The sequence below is a fragment of the Petromyzon marinus genome, chromosome 2 (genome assembly GCF_048934315.1).
Source record: "Petromyzon marinus isolate PM22_M1 ecotype Great Lakes invasive population chromosome 2, UKy_Petmar_22M1.pri1.0, whole genome shotgun sequence".
NCBI classification, from domain to species: Eukaryota; Metazoa; Chordata; class Hyperoartia; order Petromyzontiformes; family Petromyzontidae; genus Petromyzon; species Petromyzon marinus.
This window is the reverse complement of record NC_133668.1, coordinates 13,060,100-13,085,877: the sequence shown is the minus strand read 5'-3', so window position 1 is coordinate 13,085,877 and position 25,778 is coordinate 13,060,100. Positions and strand designations below refer to the sequence as shown.

The window sequence follows — 25,778 nt, the reverse complement described above, 5'->3', positions numbered from 1 at the left end:
TCCAGCAGGAGATGACAAACGGTTATACATGTGTACATTCTGATATATAAACTAGTACATGTCACCTTTCGATAGGAGTCTTCAAATTTATTGTTATTGTCCGAGGCTCAGAGAGCCAGTTTATAAAGCGGCATAGCAGCAGATTCTTTGATCATCCGGGGGTCAGGCTTTTCTGTCATGGAAGGGTGACCCTGCATCTTACCGAAACTCCGAAGTGATCAAGCGAGATGGCCCCGAGGCATCCCATTTCCCCATCCCTCTCCGCTTCTGTTATCACATTCTATTGGAACTTCCATTGCCCGTACCCGATTGATATTGACTCTTGCGGTAGGTGAAGCGTTGTTTCCTGTGACGCTATTGATCCCCGCGCCCTCAACCTCGCCCCACTGCCCACATGTTAGTGTGCTCGCACACACTCCATGGATGACTGCTTCCTCCTAGCTGGTCCTGCAATTTGACATAATCAATTTACAAGCCTCACTTTTCTCAAGTTATCACCCTCATCTAAATTACTCCGGATGCCAAAGTGCCCGAGACACCAGCACAAACAGTCTCCGGAATGCATCGTTGGCATAGGATGGGGAGCCCTGCTCCCTCCTTCTCCTAACCCCACATGGCTGCTCCTGTGTCTGGGTCCCATCAGCCCCATTCCCCTGCCACCACCCATAGTCCCATTCCCCTGCTACCACCCATAGCCCCATAGCCTTTCTGAAAATGGCCACTGCCCTCGGCTACCTTCGCCTGCAAAGCTGTTCCTGCAGAGAATGGGGTGAATGGGCAACGTCTGCAGTATTTGGGCCTGGCACCAGGCCTGTTGAGTAAAATTTGGGGTCCCCGATAAATAATGTTGGCTGGGGGTCCCCATCTCTTCCTTTGAGGCATTATATTTACTTATTTGGAGGCGTTATATTTACTCACCAAATTTTCATGTAATAAAAAATCCCCCAGCTCAGAATAATTATAACCCTCCCCCCCTCTCTTCAGGCCTTTCCTAGCACGATCAGCATTGGGTTGGTTTCTGGGTTGTGGGGGGGGGGGCATAAGTTTCATGATGTATGAATAATAATATTTTCATTTCATCTCCGAGAGGCGGTGTGATTGAGATGTTAAGCAACAGTGAGCTGGTGTGGAGATGAAGATAGTCAGTTGAGGTGGTGGGAAGGACAAGTGATCATGGTAGTAGAAGGTGGAGTGAGTAAAAAGATGGGGAGAAGTGTTGCGGAGGAGAGGAAGGTGAGCGGTAGGAGTTCCAAAAACGTACAAGTAGTTTTCAGGAGATATGTGTTTACTGCAAATTGCTCCGTGACATATGCTGTAGAGGTACTAAGTCTGTAAGCGAGCCCATGCAATATTCTCGTGTAATTTTATTGCATAAATATCGCATATGCAATACAAATGTACATCATGATGTCAGACGCAATTGCCATAAAATGTGAGGATTGATAAAGAAAATTTGACGAGATAATAGTAATTAGTGTGTGTGATGAATAGACGAAGTGGAGTCATGTTTCATAAATCATTCGTGTCGTGTATCCACTCTTCCATGCTATTAGTGAGCCATTTGTCTTGCGATAATCTAGTGTGAGCGAGCGTGCGAGCGAGTGTGACGGTAATGACGGTGGATTCATGCAATCCCCTTCTCACCTCTTTTTTGCTTTGCTCCCCTTCAACCACTCCACACTTGTCTGCCTGGGCCCCCTAACCCCCTCCCTCAATTCTCCATACCTGCACCCACTCCCTTTTACTGCACCCCCCTAAAACACTCCCATCCCACACGGCCGGGCGAAGCAGGGCGAGACGTGGGCCCTACGCTGGGCCTCAAGAAGTCCACGTCGTTGGAGAGCCTGCAAACGGCAGTTGCCACGGCGACGCTCATCAGCGACGGCGACGCGACCGGTGGCCGGGCTGAGGCGGGGGAGGACCAGCAGTCGGCCCATCGCCCCCGGCAACGGCTGATCCGTGGACGTGCCTGCAATGAGAGTTTCCGTGTGGCCATCGACAAGTCATACGGCGACGGAGCTGAGGAGGAGCAGGGCAGCCCAGAGCAGGGAACTGACATCGGTATGGGGAGGTTTTGGATGGAGATGCGTTGCATTCGAGGGATAGAGGTGTTCAGCCATGCGAGAGGGGGGTGGAGGGGCTCGAGGTGAGAAGGCCAAACCAATTGGTTAATGCATTGCATATATAGCCCCTCTGTCAATCTACTGATAGAGGGAGGAAGGTCTCCCCATGCTGTTCGTCATTGGGGTTATTTGAGCATACTTAAATTTTCTCTCTTTTGGATTGAGATGAAGAGAGCCTTGGTGGGACTCAGGATTTGTAAGTCATGGCGGGCACTGAAGGGGGATGGGGTTGAACGTTAAAATGCCAAACTAATCTTGAAATATGACGTCTTTATCAATCCACTGTTGGATGAAGGCCTCCTGATGCTGAGTCAATTATGGATACTGTTTGACCATGTTTCACCATGCTGGTCAGTGCAAGTTGGTTAAGCAATGGTCAGAATGAGTTTGGATATCACTCGCCACTAATGCTAGCCGAAGCCAGGAATAGAATTGCAGTCATAGCATAGTGCGCTAACCACTGCACCACTGCTCCACTGCTCCACTGCCCCTTCCTGGCAATGGGAGTTCTCACCTTGCTTTAAATAATGGATAATTAATTGACCTTTTTACTATCAAAAGGTTCCCTGCTGAATACTTTGTTGGCTTGATGTCATCTATTGCAGAGATTTAAAAAATACTGCAGAGTATGGTAAATCCAAAAAATGCCTGCAGCATCATATTAACCAAATGGTGTGTGTGTGTGTGTGCACACTCCGCGTATTGAGGAGCCTATCGATCACGTGGGCCCGTGCCCATCAAGGGACCCACAAAAACGCTGTTTGCGGAAGGGTCATGACATTGTTTTATCTAGCCATGGGGGGGGGGGGGGGGGTGTGTGAGGCACAGTGGCCAGGAGGGGGGGAGGGGGGTGCCTGGGACGGGGGAGGGAGCGAAGCAGGGTGAATGTTCGCACTGATCGCAGGCTGATTTGTGTGCATGGGAATGCGCTCGCCGCAGAGCGAGCAACGTGCGTTTTGTCGGAGCTAAAGAGCGGGCTATATACAAGCGCGCTCCTCAACTCCCCAGGCCTTTGGGACCCTCGGTCGCTCCAGATTTCCATCTCCCACCAATCGGCAGAATTATATTACATATCTCAGCCAATTTACAATTTAATCATGTGCCTATTTTACGCGTGAATGTTAAAACTACGGATGTAGTTTGCTCGGCATACGTCCACGTTCCCTGGAGTGTCAACAACTTCTGGTCCTCGTCAGCTGTGAAGCTGCCACATCTGTGTGTAATGTGGCCCATCATGGCCAGAATGAAGTATTATCTCGCGGAGATGGCCAGGTTGCCCAGGGGTCAGGGTGGAGCTGGCACTTCTGAGACTTTAGGTTTGAATCCCAGTTTCAGCCACCTTCGAATATACTAGACTCTCAAGTCTAGATAGTTTATGTTCTCATCCTGGTCGCCGATGACTACACTAAATCTTTTCACACAAACTCAGTTTTCTTGAATAAAGTTACATGGGACAAACATGTTTTGCAGGCCATCGAAAGGTGTGATCCAATGGTGGATAAATACATCTGTTGAGATAATTTCAAAAGTAGTTGCATAACTTTCGATTTAAAGGTTTCGTGACTGCAGGGATTCATCTTCTTGGTTCTTTCGGTAAAATCACATAGAATGGAAATAAAATAATAAAAATAAACATAATAAAATAAAAAATAAAATAAAAAGAAAATAATAAAATAAAATATATATTTTTATTATGTTTTATTTTTATTATTTTATTTCCAGTCTACGTGACTTTACCGAAAGAACCAAGAAGATACATCTTCTTTGGTTCTTTCGGTAAAGTCAAGCTCTGTCGTCTCGACAGGTTTGTTCATTTCACCTGAAGAAGGCCACTTGTGTTGTGGCCGAAATGTCGTGAGAATTTTATTGTGTTATTATTTTATTCTCGTTCTACGTGACTTTACCGAAAGAACCAAAGAAGATGAATCCTTCCAGTCACGAAAGCTTTACATTGAAATTTAACCAAGAAGATAGTTGCATAACATCACATTCGAGCACAGGGTGATGCATTGCTGCAAGCTGCAGAGTTCCGAATGAATGGCAGTGTGTCTGCCTGACATAATGTGGGCTTTTATCCTGAAATGAAATGTTCTGCACTGCGTAATGCTTACTTCTGGATAATAATAGCTTGTGTATGCTTTTAGGGTTTCATAATAAATTCACTAATGTCAATATGTGGCTGCAAAACTTTTAATGTCACCCAGACCGCCCTGAAATTGGCAAAAATGCAACCCATATTCAGATTATGCATCAAATAATAACTTAAAAGAATAAGTGGAATCTTATAAACGAACGAATAAGTTTAATGAAAAACATAATTCAGTAGATTTTTGTTCCTTCAAGTTATATAACAACTTGAGAATGTATTTAAATAAACTTCCTGATAATGTCAACGTGTCAGGGAGAGACCTTGACACTTTGGCCTTTTAAGTGTTGCATGGCGGTACGGTATAATCGTTATTATTATTATTGGCTGTCACTCTTATCCTTTTGCATCATTACTGTCCTTTGATCTCGAATACATCTTCAGTTGTAGACACGATGAAGCGCTATAGGGCGCGAAGCACGTAAAACCCACGTGCTCATTACTGTCCTTCGTTGTCGCACTTGGGCATCGCCCCTGCTCCCATTCTCCATCTGCCGCTTCGATCATTTTGACCGTTGTCGCAGACGAGGAGGTGGAGGCGAGCGGCCGAGACTCAACGTCGGGCGGCAGCGACAGCCCACAGGGCACCGCGCCCGTGCTGGACGTCCCCGTCGCCGGGGCCACTGCGGCCACCACCAGGGCCCCCGCTGCCAGGGCCCCGAGCCCGCAGGACGCCGGCGCCAGCCCTGCCGCGAGATGCCCTCCCCCAGGCCCTGCGGGCGGCTCGACGGCACGGGACAAGAAGAAGAATAAGGATGGTGACAAGGGTGACAAGGGTGACAAGAGTGACAAGAGTGGGAAGAAGGGAGACAAGAAAGGGGGCGGCGGTGACAGAGGGGATGGAGACGAGAGTGGAAAGGGGCGGCACAAAAAGTCCGGAGTGCTCAAGGGACTCGGCGTCATGTTCCGGTAACTTGCACCATGTGCACACAGTCGCCAGGTTAATTCTTATCATCTGCCACTGCGAATGACAGACTCCGAAAGCCAATTCCATCTCTCGTGGTCCTGTGATGCAACAATCCATCTAGCTCCTGCAGCTGAGCCGATTTAATTGCTTCATCTCTCCACGGTGGATTTCCTCCCGGGTGTTTTTTTCTCCCTTTGGCTACCATTCCATTGTTAGTTCTTGACCACCGGCCATCCGTTGTAGAGACGTCTTGCTCAAGTCAACTTACATTTATTAACAGTCAATGTCATCTGTCTAACCTGAGTTTGTTCTCTGATACATGTCTTCCTCTTTTTGTTTCGTGGTGTAAGTGTAATCCAGTGTAATTCCTTAGCCGAGCAAAACTGCACCTCGACTTGAACCAGATGGTGATTGCAGCCTGGTCATAATTTTGCTTCACGCTCTTGCCTGAACATCCTGCAAAGACTGCTCTGTGCAGCATTGAGCTGCGCTTTAATGCGGCAGTCGCGTCACGCATCTGTCTGGGATGTGGAATACTTTCACCAGCAGTTGTCCACACGGACCCAAGAGCAGACTTTGTGGCTGGAGTTGCAATCTCTGAGGCACAAAAATCGGGACATATATTCTGGGAAGAAGAATATGTTATGATACTGGAAGAGGGGATTATCTTGATTTGAAGCTTTTGTGACTGCAGGAATCCATACTCTTTGGTTCTTTCGGTGAAGTTACGTAGGTAGAAAAATAAAATAAAAACAAAAATAATATATCACGACGTTTCGATCGCAATACAAGTGGTAGTCCTCAGGCGGAAAAAATATAATGCAGAAGTGGAACTGCTGAACCAGTGAGAGAGCTGTAACAGCTCTGCTGAACCAGTGAGAGAGCTGTTACAGCTCTCTCACTGGTTCAGCAGTTCCACTTCTGCATTATATTTTTTTCCGCCTGAAGAGGGGAGAACTTTATTGGGGCATTATTTCGCAACTGTCAAAAAGACTGGATTTTTTTAATGTCCCCGGGAGACTTTCATATTTCAGAAGACAGTTGCCTCAAAAAGAGGACTATACAGTGACTTGGAAAAAGTGGCCAGGCTTTTGGCCTTTTCCCTCCACTTCATTATGAGACCAGGACTGGACCCTCGTGAACAAACACCTTTTATCAGGGTTCAATTAATCAACAGCAAGAGCAGATGCTCCTGGGAGCATGAGCTTCACGTGGGAGTGGGACATGTTCACCTGGACTAAGGCACGGAATGCTCGTAATTTACACTTGGTGGAGTTCTTATTACTCAGGAGAAATCAACACCTCATTTTTGTGGTTGTGGGACTCGAACCAAGGCCCCTGATTCCCATCTTGATGGAATGGCCACAACCTTAGGAGTTGTTGCCAATTTTCCTCGATCTCGGTGATGGAATTTTTCGCTTGTTTTTGTGTAAAATGTCGAAAGTGCACAATCGGCGAGATAAAAATCTGAGCCCAAGTCCCTGCCATGGTTCTGTGTGCTGCTCTCACAAATAACAGGTGAGCACCGAATACTATCAATCCTGTCTGCGTGGGCGGCCGAGATGTATGTTCAAATGAGGATTTTAAAGGAAAGTGGCGGTTTGTCGGAGAGACTGGGAAAGTCAGTAGATAATAGAGTAGTTGCTGCACAGTCTTTGGGACATTCCATCTACAGGAAAGCCACTCACACGGATTCCTATCTAAAGCCTGACTCTCACCACCATCAGCCCAGAAGAACCCGCTGCATCTCCGACCAGCGTCACCTTGCCAGTGAACTGGAGCACGTACACCGAGCCCTCAAGATGAATGGATACTCAGACCGCACAATCCGCAAAGCTGTATCCCCAACCATGGGGAGACACCCATCTGAGGACCCAATCAAAACCATCACCTTGCCATACATAGCAGGTGTTACCAAAAATATTTCCAAAATCTTAAACAAACACAAGATCCAGGTCGGATTCAATTAAGTACACAAAATCCGTGATTTTATCCCATATGTGAAGGATGTCATTCCTGACATGCAGTACCCTGGTGTCTACAAACTAAGTTGTGTCTGCGGCAGCAGTTACATTGAGGAAACGAAATGACATGTCTCGGACCGTGTTCGCAAACACAAGGCAGAATTGAAACACGTAAGAACCAATACCTCTGCCGTGGCTGATCATTGTTATAATGCAGTGGGCTCGCACGATATTGTTTTTTCCGAGACCAAGGTACTCTGTAAACCTTCGGGCTACCATCAAAGATTTGTCCATGAAGCCATCCAGATATATAAACACAGAGACAATTTCAACCGAGAAGATTGGTATAAGCTGAGCAATCATTGGAAAGACGTTATTAACCAAGCAAAGTCGTAACTTGTGTGATGCTTCCATTCTTCCCTGCCATTTGGCTGTTATCCCGACTCTCTGAGTTGCATTGCCCTGTTAGGTGCCTCTGCATTAACGGGCTGGGGTCTCACTAACATGGCCACCTCTGCTCCCTTTGCCTCGATGTATCGATGGTTCTGGCTGTGTGATGGGCTTTGTGTCTCACTGGCTAGACCACTGTTGCGGTGGTTCTCTTGCGTGGACACGCTTGCCTCTCACAGCGCAGTTGGCAGCGCCGCAGCTTGTGTTACACATAGACATGACATTAATTTGCTAATCCCCCTAATCTCTCTGCCTAATCTTTCCCATCAACATAGTGCTAATCTCCCATTAACACTGCTGTTGTGCGCATATACAGGGGCGATGCTCTTACACGGCGACGGAAGCTCATTTCATGCTCATCTCTCTCCCTAATCTCCCCCATTAACACAACTGACGTGCTTGCGTGCGGGGGATGGAATTTCTTTCCGGCTCAGACCCCGTCTGCTTGCCCTTCGCCACATATATAAGTTTTGTTGTAACAGCTCTCTCGCTGTGTTTCTTCCTGGTTCAGCAATTCCACTGCTGGATTATTTTTTCTGCCTGAGGACAACCGCTTGTGTTGCGATCGAAACGTCGTGATATGTTATTTTTTATTTTATTTTTCTACCTACGTGACTTTACCGAAAGAACCAAAGAGTATAATTCATAGATAGGAGATTAAAACTATGAAACTAAACTATTAAACAAATGTTTGTATTTTAGCAGGTAAGGGCCACTGAGCAATATCACTCTTTTTCAGAAGTGACCTGGCCACAAATGATAGCTCAGCGAAGTGGCTTGTCACGTGTAAATGCATAGCAGCCAAATACTCTAAACGTATGTTTCTAAATGTGGATTTAAAAACCTGGAGAACCCAGAGAAAAATCTACGCGACCACAGGGAGAACACGCAAACTCCAAATATACAAGCGCCAGAGTCGGGATCAAACCCACGACCCCCTGTATACCAGATGATGTAGTTAACTTCTCGGTACCACGGTGGTTGAGAGGGGGATGGTAGCTGAAGTGGTCTTCGGGGAGAGCCGAGGCCTATTTATATTCCCAGGATCTCTGATCGCTTCGGTGGAGGGGACGAGGAAAGGGGGGAGGGCCGGGAGACTCGACACTGCAGCAAGTCCGCGCTGGCGCTCACATTAAAGGCCACCGCGGGCCTTTTGAGCAGGAAACTTGTGGCTAACGTCTCTCTTAAGAGACGTTCTGCCGCTCCTGGATAATATGCACTGACCAGGGTGCTGGTGGGATGGGTGCTTGTGGGCGTTACCGAAGGAAATAAACCCGTCTAAGTAGGCGCAATAAAGGCACATGCATCTTTTATTTTCACCCCCACATCTGCAGTGCATTAAAAAAAGGAATATTTTGAAATATTTTGTGCGTGCATGCATGTCTGTAAGGAGTTGGGTTGACCTTATGAGTGTAATGATGCGTCGATTAATTTATTATAATTGAGTCTTTTGATATGAGTATTGAAGTGTGCTTTCGAGAATATGTACACATTGTATAAACTGGGGTTACATGATCTCTGCTGTCACTAAGAGGTAGCTACATTCAGCACAATATGCATATTTTTAAGAATCTTGAAAAGGATCGTGATCCCTAATCGTGAATCGGTAGAGGGAGGGGAGAGTCATTACAGGCCTAGTTAATTTTGGAACCGCTGATTATTTTGTTTATTAAACTTTCTTCTTCCTCTTCATCCTTATTATTCTTCTAAAGTGCATGTGTGTAGAGGGTGTGCAAAGATGAGAGAGTGAGAGATGGGAGGAGATGCTGTCGGAGTTGCGAGCCCCACAATAATGCGTCTGCGTGTTCTGACCGGTGGCAGTTACGTCGATGATTTATATGGTTCATAGAAAAGTTGCACTTGGGCTGCGAGCCCCCTAAAGCTCCTGAGCAAGCTGTTTGGCAGTCCCTGTGTAATCTCTTGAAAAGATAACACTCAATGTTTCCCTGCTCAAGTCACCCTGTGGTGGTGTTCATCTCCGTTGGTGACCCAAAATCAATGTTGTAAATTCCACATTGCTATGGCAGTGGCTACTATAACCACTCGTGACTTCCTACAGAGTGTTAGTCATTATAAAAACAACTGCTAAAACCCCTGGTATTGTTTATGAGTTGTAGTGAACTTATAATTGTTTTATATAGTATTTAACTACGTAATATTTTACCGTGTTATCTTCATAATTTCTGTTGGAAATTACTCAGTAAAGGTTTGACCTGTAATGGTTAATCTATGTGCCGAAAGTTTACATCTAGCACATGAGATTCACTGAAATTCACAGGCTATATCTCTTGTAAAATACAGATGACTCATTTACATATCTCGGCAGTCGCTTCATGTGAAATAGTGCGCAGTAATCGATTCTCACATACACAGTGCTATGTGTGTATCGTGAGTGTAATGATTTACAATCAGTGATGAATCGGTGGATCGTTAACCCCTGCTCGTAGTTATCTTGGAATGCTTTACAACCGCGTTGATGCCTCTGGAGACACGCGTTGAAAATGTGTTAGTTCACCCTTAAACTTGTGCTTGGGCGTTGCCTGAACTAAACCACATGGCATCACACTCTCTACAGGCCCGCAATAATGACGACATGACGTCATCGCTTTTGTAGTTTCTGTTAAAAAGTTGCAAGAAAAGAGACAGGCTTCCCAATAAATGCGTCTCATTGCAAATACAGGTAACTGCTCTTTACTCAGCCATCCCATGCGTGATAGCTTAGAGTGGCACTTTCTACGTGTACAACCTTTTATCTACACAATCCTGGATAAGGGCTCCTCACACCGTGCCGGTCTCCAGGGTTACTTGACCATTCTTCATGCTGGCCAGTGCAGTGGGTTTGAAGGTTGGGGACCTAGATACGAGAGCACATCGTTACAGTACAACAATGGATTTTGCTGCACTGCTCTCTGCTGACCAGCAACGTAGCCCAGCAAGTCCTATGACCAGGGGCGGAGCCAGGGGGGGTGACAGGGGTGACATTCTGCGTATAAGTGTACGACACTCGGTCTGGCGGACTCCGCGCAACTGCATTGTCAGAGTGTGTCGCCAACCGATGGCGTCTAGTTCAACAGCCTGACTCTCTAATCATTCTTGAAATTAAAATTTGTTGAATGTCACCCCGGCCTGAAATCCTGACTCCGCCCCTGCCTATGACAACTGCGATTGTGCCATAGCCTTTATCCATCCATGCACTATCCTGGCTCAAATCCTGCTTGGCTTCCGATATCTGATGAAATCGAGCAAAATTCACGTGATTTGGGCAAAAGGGTGATGTATTGTACTTGGCACAATGAGCTCTCCAGTGTATCGGAGGAACGTCTTCGTGAACTACCACATGGTAACGCAAACCAAAGGCGACAGGCGACAGGGAAAGGAAGGCAGACACACTCGTGCCATGTGACTCGTAGCATCCACGCCCAGATGATATTTCAATCTGGCGAGCCTTGGGCTGCAAGACGGGCACGCTATAACCCTACGCCGGCGCCACCGTCTCGTCATTGCCTCTTACAATCTCGCAATAGTGATTGAGCTGCATTGTTGGCATGATTACTTGGAGAGCTTTTCAGGGCAGCATCTGACCCCAGAAGTCATGTGATAGGGGAACTTTGACGAGCACTTGAGTGGCCCTTCTTTCACTTTTTTCCCTGTGCTCTGCCAAACGTGCCGAGAAGTCTGCGTGGCAGCGCTGGACCACCCAGCGCCTACGCGAAGCAATACCTTAATGCAAGAGTCGCTCGCACACGCGCCACCCTGCACCCGACAGCCGAACCGCGTCCAGGGTACGATGCCTAAAACTTTCGTGAGCAACTTGGGCGTAAAATTCGAGTGCTTTCTTTGCATGGTGGTCGAAAAAACAGCCGTTTTCGTAAAAGCCTTGTATTAAAGTGTTACCTGTTTTTGTTCGAAAGTTAGGCTTCTGACAATTTCATTGATTTTAAATGAAAGGTTACAGTTAAGGGGGGATCACTCAAACTGCTGGGATTTCTTTAATTTTGGGTCCTTTTATCTTTAATTAAAGAGCATTCTGCCGCAGCGGTAATAACACCAACATTGCTTTAATTTCTATCCAGCAACATCCTTTGGAGACTAAAATAATGTTGAGGGCATTTTGGCTTTCATACATGACCCGTGGGGCCTTTAGAGCTGGCAATTATCATTATCCTATTTCCAGCTGTGATCAGGATAAATATGAAGCGTGTGTGTATTCGTATATGAGAGAAGTGATATGAGATGTGTCACTGCTCTCGGCATCATGCTGCACTACAGTTGCAACGGGTGCAGGTTCGATTCCTAGCAAAGTGCTAAATGGTGGCAAATGTGAAACCGCAGTGGTCGTGGGCCCCCTAGGTCAACTCGGCACATAATAAATGCCTTCTGTGGGTGTGCCAACACGAAAGGAAGGAAATGGCATGGCGCTGATATCAGTGTCCCCGTGTGTATTCGGTGCGCGCTAAAAGCATTTGCCTCAGTCGTCTAAACCAGTCTAAAAAATGGAACATTGTCTTTTTATTTGCCTGTACAAGCGCACTTACGGAGAGGGGCCTGGTTTTCAAATGTGAGGAGGTGGGTGGAAGAGACGGAGTTGTAGAATGGGGAGGAGGGTGCCGGAGACTGGGGTGGGGGGTACTGAAGAGAGTGGCAGGGGTACATAAGTAAAGCACTACCCGCTCAGGAAACGGCGTGTAATTGGTTCCATCTGCATTGGCCCACTCATAATAAGCTCTCTCTTGTTTTCTCTCTCACTCCATTGGACTTGTTTTTCCTTTCTGCTGCTTTATTCGACGCTGCCTGTCTGAAGGCGGCTTGCCCACAAGCCATGTGTGGGCCAGTGGAGATCGAGGGCAGGGCTTAGTGTTGGCGTTAGGAATTGTGGGGTCCTGTGTTACCGGAACGCAGCACACAGCACAGTGCTTGAAGTGTCTGGCCGTGGCAGCTCTCAGCTGTGAATCGCCGATTGTGTGCTCAAGCAAGCGCTTGTGCGTGTGTATGTGAAGAGCTATAAATGTGTGCTCGCACCAAAGGAATTTGTGTTTGTTTTGCTTTGGGTTTTGTATGAGTAGGATTCTTGCTTTTTCCTTGACTCATGTGCCCACATGGTTCAAATTTTCATATCTACCACTCACCAGGGGCAAGGTACAATGAACACTACTGTGTATCGTTTGAAATTACACGAGTTATATGCTGCCCTCGAAAATGACGTACATGTAACATGAGTGCATTTTAAAGTTTAATCGTAGTAATCGTGACCTATGTTATTATGACTGGCTGTGTTGTGTGGGCAATATGGAGGGATGTGCAATGGATTCCGTTTGTTTTTAAACCGTGTATTGAGATGACCTGGTTTATTAATGCCATATTTAAATTCCTGCAATTTTGATACGTAGCTCAAAGTTCCCAAGTTACGTTCCAAGGGTTTAAACTAAATTTGTTAATTGTTCTATTTATCAAGAACCTATCTTCTTGTCCCAATCATGTTTTCATGGACAGTTGGATTGGTTATTTGGTCACCACTATATAATACAAATACATTTGAACTGTACCCTATACCACTGCTAAAAGTTGCACAATTCACACTACTTTATTGTTAATGATTGTTCAGTGTATTGTATTGAATGTATTCAATATTGATCATTTTCGTCAATTTATTTATGTTTCATATTTCTTTGTGACCCAGCGCTCCCTTGAAAAAAGAGACCTTTGCCCTCAGTGGGGCTGTCATCAAATAATATACAGTACATAAAAATGCTGTCTTAAACAGCAAACGTAACAGGAATCCCAGCATGCTTTTAATGTGAAGAAGACATAGTCATTCCTGCAAACATTCTATACGTGGTCGTAAAAATGTGCTAATATTGATGGAGATGATGATATAATGCCATGGTGGTGAGATGTTAACTACCTCGCCTGATATGCAGGAGGTCGTGGGATCGATCTTGACCCTGACGCCTGCTGTATATTTGGAGTTTGCATGTTCTCCTCATGGTAGTGTGGATTTTTCTCCTGGTTCTCCGGTTTTTCCCTCCACATTTAGAAACATGCGTTTAGAGTATTAGACTGCTATAAACGTCCACATGATAAGTCAATTCGTTGAGCTATCATTTGTGGCCAGGTCGCTTCTGAAAAAGTGCTGTATAGCTCAGTGGGCCTTACCTGGCAAAATAAAAATAGTAAAAATTGTAAATATTATATATTTTTTATTTACAGCGATTTGTCGATTCACTGCTGGATGGAGACCTCCCCAACCCATGCAGTTTGTGGGAGTTGTTTGACCAGCATTCACCATGCTCGTCGGTACACTTTGGTGAAGATGGAAGGACTCAGGACTGGTTCAGATATGACTCACCACTGATATTAGCCATGGCTGGAAGTCAGACTTTTGTCATCGCACAGTGTGCTTACCACTGCCTTTACTGCTCTATTTAAAACATATATGTTGCTGTACAATTTACATGCAAATTGAGGGGATTATCGGATTTGAAATGCCAAAGCATATTTAGCGAGCGCCTGCGAACTGGAATTTGGTGAATTGCTTTGGTGCGAACGGGGTTTCTTAGAATCAGCCTAGTGTAATGACAATAGAGTCTACATGTGGTGCGAATGCACTAGTGGCTACCGGAGGTAATGACAGGGGTATCAGTTGTGAGTGCGAAGGGACTGGTGGCTATAGGAATGTTCGAGAAGGGAGCGTGGTTAGGTGACGGAAGAGGACGGTAGATTCTGCCAGTAGAGCAAGCGTCCAGACTCAGCGAGAATGATCGAGAAGGGGTGCATGGCCTCGGTTGGTATATTAGGGAGATGCGCGGGAGACTCGGGGCTGTTGCAGTGGGATCTCTGCCTGATGTCAAATGAACGCGTCTTCAATAAAGTGCCATCTCAAGAGAAGTGTGTCAAGTCGTCATTACACGAGCATTAGTGTTTGTGTGTGTGGCAAATCAGATGGCATGATACGGTGCATCTCCAGTGACCCAGGTCCAAACGTTCCCGAATTAAGGAAAAGTATTCAAATTGGCATCTAATTGGCGAGCATACTGAGCGAGATCACGTTTAGAGGCACAAGGAGAAAGAGAGCAAGACAGAGGCTGGGGGAGGTTTTGACAGCGCCGGGGACAAAGACAGTCAGTGAGGTGGGTTAGGCCACCCACCTCCTCGTGCGCCGTGTTGGACCCTTAATGTAAGCGCTCATAAATACGCCTGACCCCGTGTTCCCAGAGGGAGTGAAGGGGGAATCTCGGCCTTTGTGTGCACGTGCATGTTTGTGCACACGCGCACAAGCTTTTGTTGTGTAATTTGCGCGGGTTACTTGTCTGGTTTGACCTGCAGGAAAATAAATTTCATTTATTCAGCTGCACTAGCTTATTTCGCTCCGTTTTAGCATCTGCTTATTTCCATGGGGAAGGAACAAACATATTACAGTACATGTGTGCGCACGCATTCTGATGGCTGTGTGTGCGCAAGCAAACATATATCTTGTGAAATTGTCTTTACTTTTTTTCATATATTCCCAGAGTGTAATAATGTCAACTTTATATTGAATATTTGTCTAATTTATGGTTATGATATTGTGGTTTCATGTAGTACACAGAAAAATATGCTATCGCATATACTTGTATGGGACAATGGTGGTGCAGTGGTTAGGCCACTACGTGATGAACCCGGAAATATGAGTTAGATTCCTGGCACTGGCTAACAGTAGTGGCGAGGGTTGTTTGAACCAGTCCAGGATCCCATATTAACCAAAGATGACCAGCATGGTAAAGTATGGTCAAATAATTCCCAGACGGACACAGCATGGGGTGGCTTTCATTCGCCATAGGATTGACACGAGGCTAATTTATTAATTAAATGATGTGAAATTTACAATTTACGTAATGGGTTCGTGTGACCCATGCAGCCACTAGTTTACGATGATAAATCCATGGTCTTTTTCATAATGAATTGCAAACCTGGCCAACTGCTGCTTTGATGTTTCTCTTTGTCTGCCTCTAAACGTGCATTTACACTCATTACAATTGTAAGTTTTTTTAAAAAATATCATGAATGTTGAATTTCTTTCATATATTATTCTTTATTGAATTGTAACCCTGAATTTTGACGGTTCTTCAAATCTCCAGGGGTGGGTGCAGGGATAAATTATTTCACCTCTAGTGTATACAAATGCATATAAAATTAGAACTATGAAGGAAAACATGTAAAACCCTACTAAATTTGTTCAAAATCACGAGCCTTTGCATGAGATACGGCTGCTGTAATCCAATAGTCACACTGCATTAACTGCATCATCGCTGCTCTGCCCAGATCACGCCAATCAATAAACCGACTTTATTTTGGGCACACGGGTTGGATGCCATTTAAACCAAAGGTTGTTGTTGTTGTTGTTTTTATAAAGGAGACTTGGGATAGAATACAGAAAGGCAAAACGATAGAGAGCGGAATTTTTTTTTTATAAAAAAAAGTCTACTCCCAGAGAAATTTCCAACAATTATTGCACTGATTAACATGCTTCGTTCACAGTTTTGTGTTTGTTTTGGTAAAATGTACCTAGAATAATTGGGAAACATATGAAGGAGCAGTTTAATGTTATTTGCCAGGTCTGTTTTAATGGTTAGTGATGACCAATATAGGCAGCGTTTAGCCAACGTTGGCCAAGGATAATTCTACAAATGGTCATCTATATAAAAGGGAAATTTGTGAATGTGTGTCTGTTCAAAATGTTTAGCGTACTTCCCGACATGCAACAAACTTGAAATTTGCCATGTGGGTACTTTCCAGACTGTACACCATGCAAAAACTATAAAAATAGACTTTTGTATTTTTTTTGCGGAGGGGGCAATAATGCATATTTGCACAGCACGTGATCTGTGACGTCACATCTGTCAGTCACCCGCGCATGGCGCATGGTGAAGCGTCACGCAGTGTGCCTGCTGATGCCACGCATCCATCCCCCCCCAACCCTCCGCGAGTAAAGTGCCATACAAATGTGTTGCAGGTCTAAGGCGTTCTTCGCGCACCATTGGTTTATTATTTCAGTCGTTTACTGCCGTACGCACCCTGAAAGTTGTGTGGGTCTGCAGCAAGCGCGTGTATGTGTACATATAGACGCGTGCGCGTGTGTGTGTGGGGTGAACGGTAGTGTAGTGGTTAGCGTGCTGTCTGTGTGAGTGTCTGTGTGTGGGGGGGAGCGGTAGTGTAGTGGTTAGCGCGCTGTCTGTGTGAGTGTCTGTGTGTGTGGGGGAGCGGTAGTGTAGTGGTTAGCGCGCTGTCTGTGTGTGGGGGGAGCGGTAGTGTAGTGGTTAGCGCGCTGTCTGTGTTTGTGTCTGTGTGTGTGTGTGGGGAGCGATAGTGTAGTGGTTAGCGTGCTGTCTCTGTTTGTGTGTGTGTGTGGGGGGAGCGGTAGTGTAGTGGTTAGCACGCTGTCTGTGTGTGTGTGGGGGGAGCGGTAGTGTAGTGGTTAGCGCGCTGTCTGTGTTTGTGTGTGTGTGTGGGGAGCGATAGTGTAGTGCAGTGGTTCTTAACCTTGTTGGAGGTACCGAACCCCACCAGTTTCATATGCGCATTCACCAAACCCCTCTTTAGTGAAAAATAAAATGTGATTTTTTTCAAATTCAAGACATAGATATGTTTTTTACTGGTACACAAAATGAGCCGTGCATGAACATTACCTTGTTCAAAGAATAAAACCAACACAATGCATAAACTCACAACAAATTACATACCTGGAAATCAATGTGACTTCTGCTGTTGCCTTTGAGAGATCAGTTCAGATATGCGTGGCTTCACCTTGGCAAGTGCCACTCTCATGTCATTTTCACAGCAAAGTCTGTTCCTTTTCTTCGTTTTTATGTCCAGCATCCTCGAAAAGGATTGCTCACAAAGATATGTTGTAACAAATGGTATAAAAAAAATCCAGGGCTTTCTTAGCAATAACTGGATACTTGTTCATTTGTCGACACCAAAACGTTGAGAGCGTTGTTGTTCTGAAGAGTTGCTGTTGAACCTGGCTCTGCTGAATTTCAATGATTTCGTCGAGGAATTCATCATTGACATCTGCTGTTTCAACAGCAAACGTGAACGGCTGTCTCACCCATGCTGGATATGACTCTCTTGTAGGGAAATATCCGTCGAGAGACTTTGCAAGCTCATCTAAGTGCGTGGCAATTGTTTGCTTCAGTTCCGTGGATACAGAAATATCTCCGATTCCAGACACATCTTCGATCTTACTTGCACAGTCGTCCAGAAGCGGGAAGTTTGCGAAGTTATTGTTCTCTGTTCGTCGTTTCCATAACGGTAGCTTTTTTTGAAAAGCCTTCAGGTGTTCTTCCGCTTTCATGATATTGACTCCACCACCCTGCATCTGCTGATTGAGATGATTGAGAGCTGCGAATATATCAGCCATGTACGCTAAAATGAGAATGAACTCAGGATTTTTGAAGCAATCTGCATGGCAGTGTTGGTGCTCTTGCAAAAACAGGGCTAATTCCACACGCATGGCAAAAACACGATTCAGCACCTGTCCCCGGGATAACCACCGAATATTAGAATGGAGCAGAAGTACCTCAAATTCAGAGCCCATTTCTTTACACAGCTCACTGAAGATGCGGTGCCTCAGAGCACTTTTTCGCACATAGTTCACACATTCCACCACAGTTTTTAATACTTCTGCCATTTTTGGAGGTAAGGTTTTTGTTGCCAACGCATGCCTGTGCAGAATACAGTGCGTCACAATGATGTGTGGTGCATCGGCCTTTACTAGCGCACCAAAACCAGACTTTCTTCCCAGCATGACTGGAGCTCCGTCCGTACAAACTGCAGAAACCATATCCCATGAAAGATTGTTGTCTCTGAAGAAGTCATCCACAAGCTTCTTCACATCGGCTGCCTTCGTTGTTGTTGTAAGAGGCTTACAAAATAAAAACTCTTCTTTTATCATGTCGTCTTTCACATAGCGTACAAAAACAGCAAGCTGGCTTAGATCAGAAACGTCTGTGGTTTCGTCGAGTTGAAGGCTGAATTTTGCCGGGCTTGAAATCAGATCCGCGACTACTTGAGCCAAGATGTCTTTACTCATGTCTTCTATTCTGTCACTGACGGTGTCATTTGAAAGGGGAATTTGGGATAATTTACCTTCGGCCGCTGTTCCGAGTATCAGATTCGCCATCTTTAATGCAGCTGGTTTCACAAGTGTTTCACCAATGGTGTGTGGCTTGCCCTGCTTTGCGATCAGGTAAGCAACTTCGTACGATGCTGTCAGGATCGGTTTGTTAACAGGTACAAATCCAAGAGCAGGCAGAGTGGCCCTTTCATCGAATCTGGCTCTCTTCACCCTGAATTCAGCAAGTGTTGTGTTCTTGTATTCCCCGTCTCCATGCAGCTTCAAGAAGTGTTCCTTTAGTTTTACCGGTGCAAGACTAGAGTTGCTCAACTTGGCGTTGCAAATCATGCAGATAGGACGCTCACTCCCATCACGTTCCGTGATACATATTCGTCCGACCATTTTTTTCTTTTGCCCGACATAGTTAGTATGGATAAAATATTAAAGAAATCACACGACGTACGACAACAATAGTCACACGTTGACTACTGAGTACGCACTAAATTCCCCGCAGCGCTGATTGGCCAAGCAGTGTAGCATGATCATCTGCAGCCAGTGATGGCCAAGCGGGCCGTGTGTGTCATCACAAATTTACACAATAATTCAAGTGTGTCCGGACCTCCGTGGCGGGGGCTCTGCCGAACCCCTGAGATCGACTCACCGAACCCCTGGGGTTCGATCGAACCCAGGTTAAGAACCACTGGTGTAGTGGTTAGCGTGCTGTCTGTGTTTGTGTGTGTGTGTGGGGGGAGCGGTAGTGTAGTGGTTAGCGCGCTGTCTGTGTGTGTGTGGGGGGAGCGGTAGCGTAGTGGTTAGCGCGCTGTCTGTGTTTGTGTCTGTGTGTGTGTGTGTGGGGAGCGATAGTGTAGTGGTTAGCGTGCTGTCTGTGTTTGTGTGTGTGTGGGGGGAGCGGTACTGTAGTGGTTAGCATGCTGTCTGTGTTTGTGTGTGTGTGGGGGGAGCGGTAGTGTAGTTGTTAGCGCGCTGTCTGTGTGTGTGTCTGTGTGTGTGTGGGGGGAGCGGTAGCGTAGTGGTTAGCGCGCTGCGCTACGAACCCGGCGACCTGAGTTCGATTCCCGCTCACGGCCACCACCGGTGACGATTATTTTAACCGCTCCTGGACCTCCCCTAGGTCGACTTAGCCTCAAACGAGTAATTGGTGTGGTGTGTGAACATCGCCACTGGGGAAGACAAAGGCGGCCGGGTCGTAAAGCTAGTCTATATATAAAAGGGAAATTTGTGAATATGTATGTCTGTTCGAAATGTTTAGCATACTATCGGTTATAGCCTGTCCCAGCACCCAACCAGCTGTTTGATTCCTACAGCCGTTGTTTCCAAAATGTGCATTTCACTGTGGACATTTAGCCGGCATGATGGTTTTATATGTAAAAATATTTTGCAAACGTATTATTTACTGTGCTTTTTTCAATTATAGAGAAGAATAATATACTTTGTATTCGGGAATGCCTCATGGAGTCTCAAAAGCGTTTCAGTAGGGTACTGCAAATGGGATAATTGCTTGGTTTTGTAGAAATCAGAGAAGCTGCATACGAGAGGATAACAATCAAACCTCCGCATGGATATATTCAAGAACTTTAGTTTTTGCTGCAATATCCTCAACACCTCTCGGTCCAAAACTACAACATCACATTGTAGGGCAGTCTCCCATCTTAAGTACTAGCCAGGGTCTAGCCTGCTTAGCTTCCAAGATCCGACAAGATAAAGACATACAGGGTCATATTGTAGCTATGAATAGAACTCCAGGATTCTCAAGGTGGGATTGGAATGAGCCCAGCACAACATTCCAGGTTTTGCAGAACATCAGTATTGCGTGTGCTAATGCACCTACAACACATGCAAGCACACGAATGTGCGTAATCTGTAATCTACACGGTGACGTTCGCTTCTTATGGTTATAATATTTTTGGCCCTAGTTAAAAGGCACACTTGCCGTGTTATTGTAATGACAATGGCGGTGAAGTACTTTCAGGCCTTACTTTCGAAACCGCCGCTAATGCAATCCCTCAGCCTTCATTCGAAGTGAAGCCCTCAATCCAACCTTCAGGAGCGCTCCGAGTTTTGGGCGCGACAAAGAGTTGCATAAATGTGACAGTGGCACTCGTGGTGGTGGTGGTGGTGCATGGCCCACATCGTGGGGAATAACAGCCGTTATCTTGATACGCCAACTGATCAGCCCAATTTGCGTGTACATTGAATAATCTGTGCCTGTTTCTTTACGTGGAAGTATGGTCTGCGTCCATCCCTCAAGGCATTCAGTGGGGGTGGGGATTTTCCGGTCCTGAAGCTGAATGTGTTAAGTGTGCATGAGCACATTTGGCTGCCTGCCTCACGGGCGCAGGTTCCCTCAATTCCTGTTTCGCATCGGTTATCAGTCAGGAGCAGTAGGGGCCATGTTTCACGCATCCATTAACCCATCTGTGTGTGTATGTGGCGCTGCTTTAAAGGGGACCCACGCTATTATTGCATCGTCGTGATCTCCTACGTGATAAGGCACTTGGGTTATTGCTATATGCCCTCCCCCAGAGGTCACTGGAAATTGCTGCCTATTCACACCATGTCTTTAACCTGACCTGCCTCTAACCGGACCTGTGGACTGGTGCAGAATCTCATTGGTGATCAGATCATGTCTCAAAGTGAAAAAAGCACGATTTGCTTCCTCGGATTTATTTATTTGCATTTTTTATGTTTGCGCGAGACTTTTAATCAGTAAATTTTAATAGGCCTTTTTAGTATTTCTGCACAGGAATTGCTTTATTTCTATTTTTATTCCTTCATTAAAACATGCACGTGAACACACGCACCACATTATTCGTGTAATCAAACCTCAGTTGCAAAAAAACCATAAAGGTTCCAACTAATTGATCATTTATGTCCAGGTAGCTTATAAGCTGATGCCACGTGACTTTTGTTACACTTGGCATCATTCCATTTGGAGCTTGGATTAAGGCATGGACCACGAGGCAGCCAGTAGTTGGCAGTACACAATGGATTTTTAAATCCATCTCTGCAGACCTTTCAATGTTTATCCCCCCCCCCCGGCCCCCTCTTCATTTGGCGAGTATCCATCACACTTGTCTCCGCCTGCTCTTGTCTCCGCCTGCTCTTGTCTTCCGCCTGCTCTTGTCTTCCGCCTGCTCTTGTCTCCGCCTGCTCTTGTCTTCCGCCTGCTCTTGTCTTCCGCCTGCTCTTGTCTCCGCCTGCTCTTGTCTTCCGCCTGCTCTTGTCTTCCGCCTGCTCTTGTCTCCGCCTGCTCTTGTCTTCCGCCTGCTCTTGTCTCCGCCTGCTCTTGTCTCCGCCTGCTCTTGTCTCCGCCTGCTCTTGTCTCCGCCAGCTCTTGTCTTCCGCCTGCTCTTGTCTCCGCCTGCTCTTGTCGTCCGCCTGCTCTTGTCTTCCGCCTGCTCTTGTCTTCCGCCTGCTCTTGTTTCCGCCTGCTCTTGTCTTCCGCCTGCTCTTGTCGCCGCCTGCTCTTGTCTTCTGCCTGCTCTTGTCTTCCGCCTGCTCTTGTCGTCCGCCTGCTCTTGTCTTCCGCCTGCTCTTGTCTTCCGCCTGCTCTTGTCTTCCGCCTGCTCTTGTCTTCCGCCTGCTCTTGTCTTCCGCCTGCTCTTGTCTTCCGCCTGCTCGTGTCTTCCGCCTGCTCTTGTCTCCGCCTGCTCTTGTCTTCCGCCTGCTCTTGTCTTCCGCCTGCTCTTGTCGTCCGCCTGCTCTTGTCTTCCGCCTGCTCTTGTCTTCCGCCTGCTCTTGTCTCCGCCTGCTCTTGTCTTCCGCCTGCTCTTGTCGCCGCCTGCTCTTGTCTTCCGCCTGCTCTTGTCTTCCGCCTGCTCTTGTCGTCCGCCTGCTCTTGTCTTCCGCCTGCTCTTGTCTTCCGCCTGCTCTTGTCTTCCGCCTGCTCTTGTCTCCGCCTGCTCTTGTCTTCCGCCTGCTCTTGTCTTCCGCCTGCTCTTGTCTTCCGCCTGCTCTTGTCTCCGCCTGCTCTTGTCTTCCGCCTGCTCTTGTCTTCCGCTTGCTCTTGTCTTCCGAAATGACTGCAGGAGGTGGTCATAAGAAAGATCTGTTTTATTTCTTGCCAGTTAAACCCTCAACTTCGATGTTGTTGTGGTGGGAACAAGGGAGGTGGTGCTGCTATGTTTTTGGGGTGGGATGTGGATGCGGGGAGGAAAGCCTGGGAATGATTAAGTCCGGCCTGTGGCTTGGAGAGAGAGGGGTGGGGGAAGCAAGAGGCGTTTGCAAGAAAGTGGCTGCCCGGCCCTGTTTGTTTGGCTTGGCGGCCGGTATAATAGTGAGAATTGTTTCCATATTAGCCCTGGAGAAGTAATCTTGTAACACGCTGTCGGAGCAAACCCCCAATCGCCCCGCCTCCCCCCACTGATAGCATCACATATTTTTCCAATGTCATATACTTCATTTTCTGTATTGATTGTGGTTAGTGGGAGGTAGGTGTAGGGGAAGGGGGGTGGATGAGGGAGGGCAATTCGGAGGTTTTTTTTGGGGGAGGTAAAATAGACACTCGCATTCGGTAAGTAGTGTATTCAATCAGCAGATTTTGTAATTCCTTGAAGTAACACACGTGCCTGGGATAAAGTAATTGTGGATACTTTGGGAAAATAGCAATTAATTTATCACTGAGCTTATCAAGCCATCAGTCTAAGGAAGTCCTTCAATTGTAAAGGAATTTTGATATACTACAGTGGGCATGTAATATTTCTTCAAATCTTCGATTCACATATTTTCTGGCGCTTACAGTATTCGTATTGAAGGATGCACATGAGAATTTGGTGATGTATGGCGAATGCAAATGATCGGCCGATGTTAAATTTTGCTTACGGGAGTGAACAAAAGTGTACGAATGAGGCAGAGCAAATGAGAAGCAACATAAATGAGACACCAAAAATAAGAAACAAAACTAAAATTTATTCTTGAAACGGATTGTGACGGTTCATGAAATCCCTGGAGAGTTCTTTCGTGTATACGTGCATGCTACGCAAACTCCGTTCCTGCTCTCCAGTAGGAAAGTCAAATTGCATTTATCCATCAATTAATATCGATTCTTAAGCTCAAGATACAAGCATCAAATAGAATTTGCAAAAATCTATTATTCTCAGTTCACATATGCTTTGTGTATAATGAGTTAATGTGTCTCCTGGAGCTATTACAATCTGCTAAAAGCACCATGAAATTATACATTTTTATGAATTTATTCTCGAATGGAATTGCAACCCTGAACCGTGACAATCTACTGAATTGGTAGCGGGTTGAATCCCACCCCTCTATTCTGCAGTCTACTGTACACCAGTCGACAGTGGGATGTCAAACTGCATTCGTCAACATTAAGTTGAAGTTTAACACAATAAATAAATAAAACACCAACACGTTTTTGAGCAACCTGTGTGAACTACAATGTTTTTTATTCATGCATGTACCATGCTTTAGTTGACAAGTTTACTCAAGAAACATTTTACAATGAAATCGCATTATGTGCATAATCATATTAATATGTGTAAACGAGAAAGTATAATTATCTTCATCATTAGACCTCCTTTGCCAGTACCAAAATATTATAATAGGGTTTTTCCACTTTTTTCTGGCAACAAAACTGAAACCTTTTTACAAGGAATAATTTGTGCATTAACCACAATACTTGTGGTCAAAATGCAAACAAAAAACACACTGATGATCTATGCATTGTCCTTGAAACTGATTGGTCCACACCAGAGACGGCTTTCTTTTGAGCCTCGTCTCAATTGGTGCTAGACCAGAGGACGTCAAAAGGCGTACAGCTCAATGACAATGCACTATAAAAGTAATGAGGGCTCGGGGTAAGCATCTACATCATTAGACCTCCTTTGCCAGTACCAAAATATAATAATAGCATTTTGACCACAAGTATTGTGGTTAATGCACACATGCTTCCTTGTAAAAAGGTTTCAGTTTTTTGCCAGAGAAAAGGGGAAAAACCCTCATATAATTATCCTTTGTGAATTAGCAGACTAATTACATTTTGCTTAATCTGCTTGTGTAACATGCACACGCAACCATAATGATTGTGCGTGTGTGTGCGCTCGCTTACTCAAAATAAGTAAATACGGTTCTCACCTGGAGGAATGAAGCCTACCCCTACTGAATAAAGTCTACTAGGAGCACAGTGATTTGTGCACTGCACCACGTTCACAGCGTGCCGAGTGTGAATAATGGGCACAGCTAACATAAGTGGCAAGTGAGAGCTGAGTTGGTCCTGGGCCATTCCCCATTCACCAACTCGCACGGACCAGTGTGGTGAAGTATGGTAAAAAATATTCCCATAACCGAGACAATATGGGACGCCTTCATCCAGGAGCGGATTGATCAAGTGGCCATAAATAAGAACAATAATTACTTTGTGTAAGGTTACATGGATCCTTCAGCTAATAAGTTAAAGGAATACAAATTGTATTTGCAAAAAACGTATGGCAACAAATTAAATTCACAAATGCATAACCGTAAGTAGAGTTGTACGGAGAGTAGAAATTAGGAGGCACACGTAAGTGAGATTGATTGCAGATGTAATTGTTAATAATGAGGATGATATGGAACGTTCAAATATCATGATAATTCAAGTTTAAACATACGCATAGACTCGAAGGGATTATAGTATGTTTATATAATTTAATCAATTATCCATCTGTGCAGTTATAAATAATCAATGGGAAAATATATTCCAAGAGATTGTCAAAATACACCTAAAAGTTGGTGCAGCTTTTAAATATGTTGCTTCTCATTTGCTCCCTGCATAATAATTTTCACTGCTGGATGAAGGCCTCACCATAATATACGGCAAAGGGAATTGTTTGACCATACTTCACCATTGGTAAAGGTTATGCCAAGGACCAGTTCAGATATCACTCACCATGGATGGGAATCGAACTCAGGTTGACAAATTCATAGTGCAGTGTGGGAATCACTATGCAACACCACTCTCTAGATGTACGAATGCTATATTGTGCATGTGCATTGTATATATTTTTTACTGCAAGAAGAGACAGCTTGGCCTTGGCTCTTTCAAATAGATCACATTAATGTTTAACCATGTTGTTAAAATTGA

General features: G+C 45.5%; 1 protein-coding gene across 8 annotated transcripts in view; it reads left to right on the top strand.

Moving 5' to 3' along the window:
- The window catches only part of LOC116947012 (partitioning defective 3 homolog), a 221,214-nt gene that overhangs the window by 153,040 nt on the left and 42,396 nt on the right, over positions 1–25,778 (top strand). For 6 of the 8 annotated variants that reach the window (XR_012945462.1, XM_076070123.1, XM_076070112.1 and 3 more), the window contains 2 exons: positions 1,789–2,061; positions 4,794–5,178. Coding sequence is in view for 7 of the 8 variants with exons in the window: in XM_076070123.1 (XP_075926238.1) it covers positions 1,789–2,061; positions 4,794–5,178 (658 nt within the window). In the remaining variant the exon portion in view is untranslated. The remainder of the gene's footprint in view (positions 1–1,788; positions 2,062–4,793; positions 5,179–25,778) is intronic. The other 2 variants (XM_032962397.2, XM_032962414.2) reach the window with 1 other exon arrangement.